General features: G+C 65.0%; 1 protein-coding gene across 1 annotated transcript in view; it reads right to left on the reverse strand.

The window, feature by feature from the left end:
• Window positions 1–4,304, reverse strand: part of IL10RA (interleukin 10 receptor subunit alpha) — a 9,938-nt gene extending 5,634 nt beyond the window's left edge. The window contains exons 1-6 of the mRNA XM_025193825.1: window positions 3,250–4,304; window positions 2,044–2,164; window positions 1,743–1,918; window positions 1,274–1,440; window positions 847–997; window positions 14–73 (exon numbers count right to left, since the gene is read on the reverse strand). Coding sequence (XP_025049610.1) covers window positions 14–73; window positions 847–997; window positions 1,274–1,440; window positions 1,743–1,918; window positions 2,044–2,164; window positions 3,250–3,313 — 739 coding nt within the window. The 5' untranslated portion in view covers window positions 3,314–4,304. The remainder of the gene's footprint in view (window positions 1–13; window positions 74–846; window positions 998–1,273; window positions 1,441–1,742; window positions 1,919–2,043; window positions 2,165–3,249) is intronic.
• Between the last annotated feature and the right edge of the window lie 1,327 nt (window positions 4,305–5,631).

Below are 5,631 nucleotides of genomic sequence, written 5' to 3' on the forward strand. Positions count from 1 at the left end.
GTCCCCAGGAGGCCCAGGGCCATGAAGATGAACAGGGCGATGCCCACGATGGTGGAGATCAGCTCCATTTTCTCTGCAAAGGGGCAGTTTGCCAGGGTCAGGTCATGGCCGCAGCTTGGGCTTGTGGCTCCGTGCACGTGCCAAGGGGGTGGGCACCCGGCCTCCCCCTTCCCCGGGCGGTGCTGGACAGTCTGTGGGGCCCCAAGGGCTCCCGTGCACGGCCGGGGATGGCCCCCCTACAGCGGGAGGGGAGCACGGAGGGGCTCTGGCTGTGCCAGCGCTGCTCTCCCACCCTGGCCTGCGTGATGTAGCACCCCTGCTTGGAGCGCTTCACATGTGACGTCTGACGGCTTCCTGGGGCCTCAGCTCCTGGGGGAGCGTCTGCGTGTGGTGAAGGTGTGTGCATGTGACAGGACATCCTGCACGAGCAAGTGGGAACGGGTGTGGGGGGAGGATGTCAGTGCCTGCTTGCATGTGCACACGTGAGTGCTGGCGTGATGGAGAGAGCCGGAGCTCTTCTTACTGCCCCCAGGCCCAGGGGCCTTGCTCCCCTCGGCCCTGCAGCGGGGACCTCCCCTCTGACGCTGTGCCCGTCTCTCCTCCCAGCTGTAGCCCCGCCATGCTGCATGTGCCGGGGAGGCAGCAGGACAGCGGCTACAGCCCCCTGGTTCGGAGGGTGGGTCTGCCCCGGTCCCAGCCTCTGGTGGGCAGCCCCCGTGTCCACTGCGCCCAGTCCATGCCCTACGGGAATGCAGGACCCGGCTGTGCACAGCCAAAACGAGGGGCTGAGCTCTGATGCCTCAGATGGGGTGGGCTTCCCCTCCTCCACCCAGCCCTTCCGCTTACCATCCTTGACGGGGATGGAGACGCACTTCTCTTCAGTCCATATCCCAGGGTTCGGCCTGGAGATGATGCGCGGCTGCAAGCGCACACAGTACTGCTCGCCCCAGGAGAGGTCGGAGATGACGATCGTCTCGCTGGTGCGCACGTACTGAACCTGAGCAGGGCACAGGGAGGCTGTTATCTGGGCGGCTGCTTCCCATGCCTGCTCTGACTATTGAGGTTGTTTCTGGGTGGCAGGCCCGTGGCACCGGGTCCCTGCCCTCTTCCGGGAGCACTCCAGGTGCGACCAAACTGCAGCGGGCTCCAGCTCTGGGCTCCGGCTGCCCAGGGATGCCAGCCTGCCTGCGTGCAAGAGCCGGCTAAGAAAGCCAGTCGAGTTCGGGGGGCGATGGCAGGGGCTCACTTGCGGAGCAGACCTCACCCTGCTCACCTGCTCGTGGTCTGAGGTCCTGTTGACGAGCACAAGGTACTGTCTGCTGTGTTTGTACAACTCCGTGTACGAGACGGTCACATTGCCCACACGCAGGGGCAGCTGCACGCTCACGTGGATGGTGTTGCCCGTCACCGACAGATGAACCCCGGCGAGGCGCAGAGTCGCTGCAAATGAGAGGCCGTGTGAGAGCAGCCTCCCTCCGTGACCGCCGGAGGCCTGTCCCGGGGAGCCTCCCCCAGCCCTGCGGCCCTCCGAGCTCTGCAGCAGGGCCCTGGGGCTTTGCCCCTTGCTACCTCCCACGCTGGGGCAGGGGGTGAGCTGTCCCATCCCACTGAACCATGGCACGGCACGGCACGGGACTCCTCCCGAAGCTGATGGGCACGGTCGAGGCCGCAGCCAGCAGCTGGCAGCTCTGTGCCTCGGGGCTTGGTGCCCAGAGGGGAGGGTGAGGGGAGCGCCCCACTACCTTCTTTTGGGGAGAAAGCATTCGTCCGGGTCCATGCTGAGGTGCGGTTTCCAGAGACGGCCCTGACCTGGGCGTAGTAGCGCTTGGTGGGCTCCAAGGTCTCGTTGGTGAGGTCGCAGGAGAGCTCAGAGATCACACGACACTTCGGGGCAGGCATCCAGTTCCCAGGCCCGTACCTGCGGAGACAGCATCCTTCCTCAGCGCGGTGCCGCGGGGCGGGAGGGGGCTTCCATGGGCCGAGCCGCCTGTTTAACGCCAGCAGAGCCTGGGCGGCAGGGCCTGGCGCGCCGCGGCTACTTACAGCCTGTATTCCACGTTGTACAGGGCGTCGCGGGGCGCATCCTCCGTGGGCTCCCAGTGCAGCACATGCTGCAGGGTCTGTGCCACGAATCGCACCTGGGTCGGGGCTGCCAGTGGCTGGGCTGCGGGGAGGAGCAGACCGCGCGGTGAGGGGATGCCGGCTCCCCGGGCCTCAAGCTGGGCTCCCTCTGCCTGCGGGCCAGGCCCGGGCGAGGTTGGTGTGAGTGCGAGATGGGGAAGTTCCCTTGGGAGGCAGGCGAGCAGTGACCTTTGCTGATCCTCTGCCTGGGGAAGGCCAGGGGAGAGCCGGGGAAGTTCTCCGAGCTGCAGGCTGCACGCTCCTTTCCAGGGGGCCTGGGCAGGGCGGTCGCTGCCCGGAGCTGTCGGCCCGGCTGATGGCTTTCCCTGCCCCTGGCTCTCCTGTGGCCCCCGGCCCCCCGCCCCTTCCACATCCTCGGGCGCCATGTCCAGGGCGCAGGGCCTGCGTCCTTAGCAGGAATCCTCGGGGAGCTCCCTTTCCTGCCCTGCCACTGCCTGCCTGCAGGACCCTGGGCAAGTCACCTCGTGGTGACTGCCTGCGTGTCCCTGGGCAAGCTCCAGTTCCGAGGCTGCGGTGGGTGATGGACTAAAGGAGTTGCCTGTTTGTGTCACTAAACTAATTGCTGCCAAGGAAACTCTTGTAAGTCCCCCGCTGACGAGGCTTCCCTGCCTGGCCTGGCCCAGGGTGTCTCTGGGGGGCGAGGAGGACAGAAGCAGCAGAGGACGGAGTGGACACTGAGCGAGCAGTGGGCTCGGTGGGGCCGGCCACAGCGCGCTTGCACTGACCAGGGCTGGGTTGGTTTCAGCCCTGTTCAAAGTGCAGAGGGTCAATGGTCTGATGGGCATCTGCAGAGGGGCAGGGGCAGTGCCCGAGGCTGAACAAGGGTGCAGCGTCCCCGACCTGTGCTGAAATGGGGAGGGGGAGCCAGAGCCAGCTGCCCAGTGCCCGTCCCCTGCTGCCGGGGGTCCACAGCCCAGCGCCTGGGGGCCGCGCGGCCAGCAAAGCCGGCGTGAGGCAGAAGCTAGGCAGCAAAGGCAGAGACATTGTGGGCCCCTAGCACCCTGCCGAGCTGCCCGGCCTTGCAGCAGAGCGGCGCGACCCCCTGGCAGGGCGCAAGAAGCAGCAGGGGGAAGCTGGCGGCCGAGGAGAGGGGCGAAGGCGACTTACCGTGGGCCCACGGGCAGAGGGGCAGCAGCAGGGCCAGTGTCAGGGCCGCGCAGCCCCGTGCCATCCTGCGTGTCCTGCCCGCCGGAGCCTGGAGGGCAGCGCGCTGTGCTGCGGGGAAGCTGTGACACCCTTGTTTTTCCCCGGAGGCCGAGCTGGCTGATGTCACGGGGCGTTTGCTGAGAGCCGTCACAGAGCCGAGCTCTGCTTCCCGCCCACACACCGCCAGGCTCGCTTGTCAGTTGGGCGCTTCCTCCAGCTGGAGCCGGTCGCGTGTGCAGGGGTGCTGCCAGCTCCGGCTCCGCCGTCTCCGCAGCAAGGGGCGCATCCCTGAGCCCTGCCCCTGCCCGCGAGCGAGACCTGCAAAGGGGCGCTCAGCCCCGTGCAGGGGGCGGCAACATGGGACGCGCAGCACTTTTACGAGGAATGGGGTGGCCAGGCTGGAGCAGGCCAGGGGCATCCAGCACAGCGGTCCGGCCTTGGCTCGGCCTCTCAGAGCAGCGCCCCGGTCCCGGTCCCGGTCCCGCTCCCGCTCCCAGGTCCGCAGGGCTCCCTCCTGCCCGGGTTCAGGGGCCGAGGCCCTCGCCATGAGCCGGGGGGACGGTGCCGCAGCTTAGCAGGATTGCTCAGGGAGGGGGACCCTCCCGTTCATGCCCCCAGCTGGCACTTTCCAAATAACCCATGGCGTAAGACCCATAGGCGAGGAAGGAGGAAGGTGACGCGCCACGGAGGAGGGAAGCGGGTGGCACAGCAGCACCGGGTTTAGACGAAAAGGAAAGTGCTGAGCAGAAGTGAGCGTGGGAGCCCGTTTCGAGAGCACCGCTGGCGCAGGCGGCCACTGGGCTTGGCAGCGCCGGAGCCGGCCTGCCCCAGCCCTGGCCAGGGCATGCCCTTGTCTCTGCTAGAGCCCAGCTCGGGCAGGCTGGCGCGCCCCGGCCCACCAACCCCTGAGAGCATCGTGCCTGGGCCCACGTGCTGTGCCCAGCGCATGGGGCATCTCCGAGGGGCCCGGCTACGTGCGGCGCGCACGTGCTCCTGACTCTGCTGTTACGGAGGTGTCTCTCGGGGCTGGGGGCAGTTTTTCATAGATTCATAGACTGGTTCAGAGACGGTCAGGGGCTGCAAGGGACCTGGTAGATCGTCGGGTCCAGTCCCCCGCACTAGGCAGGAAAAGACAACTGGGGTTATGTTACCCCAGCGAGGTGACCGTCCAGTCTCCTGTTGAAGATGTCCAGGGTAGGTGAGCGCACCACCCCTGGGGGGAGTTTATTCCACAGTCTGCACACCCTGACTCTGGAGGAGTTTTCCCTGGACTTGCACCTGACGCGGCTTCCAGGAGTTTGTACCCATTGCTCCTGGTCTTCCCCGGGGGTGCCCTGGTGAACAGCTGTTCACCGAGCCCTTGATGTACTCCCCGATGTAGCGGTAAGCTGCTACCAAGTCCCCTCTCAGCCTGCTCTTCTGTAGGCTGAAGAGGCCCAAGTCCCTCGGCCTCTCCTCGTATGGCTTCTCTTGCAAGTCCCAGGTCATATGAGTGGCAGTGTGGTGTTTGCCCCACGGGCCACAGCATCGCACTGCCGGCTCATGTTCGTGCGATGGTCGAGCACTGCCCCTAGGTCCCTTTTGGCCCTGGTGCAAGTCTAATTGTCACCACCGAGCCTGAGGTCTGCTGGGGATGGTTTGCCCCCAGATGGAGCACCTGACACTTCTGAGAGTTGAACTTCATCTGGTTCTGGTCCGCGCACCTCTCCAGCCTGGCCAGGTCCACCTGTACCTGCAACCTATCCTTTGGCGTGACCACGCTGCCCCATGACTCGGTGTCGTCCGCAAACTGGGCCAGCGAGCTTTTCACCCCCACATCCAAATCATTGATAAAGATGTTGAAAAGCGCCGGTCCAAGCACGGACCCCTGAGGGACACCACTGCCCACGTCGCGCCAGGACGACACACATCCATTCATGGGAGCTCTCTGGGCCCGACCCTGGAGCCAGTTTTCCACCCACTGAGCTGTCGAGCACTTAAGCCCACAATCTTCCAGTTTTCCCACAAGGATACCATGGGATACTAGATCAAAGGTCTTTTGGAAGTCGAGGTATATAACATCGACCTTGTCTCCTGTGTCCAGGTGCGAGAGACCTGGTTGTAGAAGGAGATGAGACTAGATCAAAATCCTTTTGGAAGTCGAGGTATATAACATCGACCTTGTCTCCTGTGTCCAGGTGCGAGAGACCTGGTCATAGAAGGAGATGAGATTGGTAAGACAAGACCTGCCCGCGACGAAGCCGTGCTGGCTGTCGTTCAGGATCTTACCCTCCACGAGCGTGTCGCACATAGATTCTCTAATGAGTTTTTCCAGGATTTTCCCTGGGATGGAGGTGAGGCTGA

Source organism: Alligator sinensis, unplaced genomic scaffold (assembly GCF_000455745.1).
Source record: "Alligator sinensis unplaced genomic scaffold, ASM45574v1 scaffold2249_1, whole genome shotgun sequence".
Taxonomy (NCBI): Eukaryota; Metazoa; Chordata; order Crocodylia; family Alligatoridae; genus Alligator; species Alligator sinensis.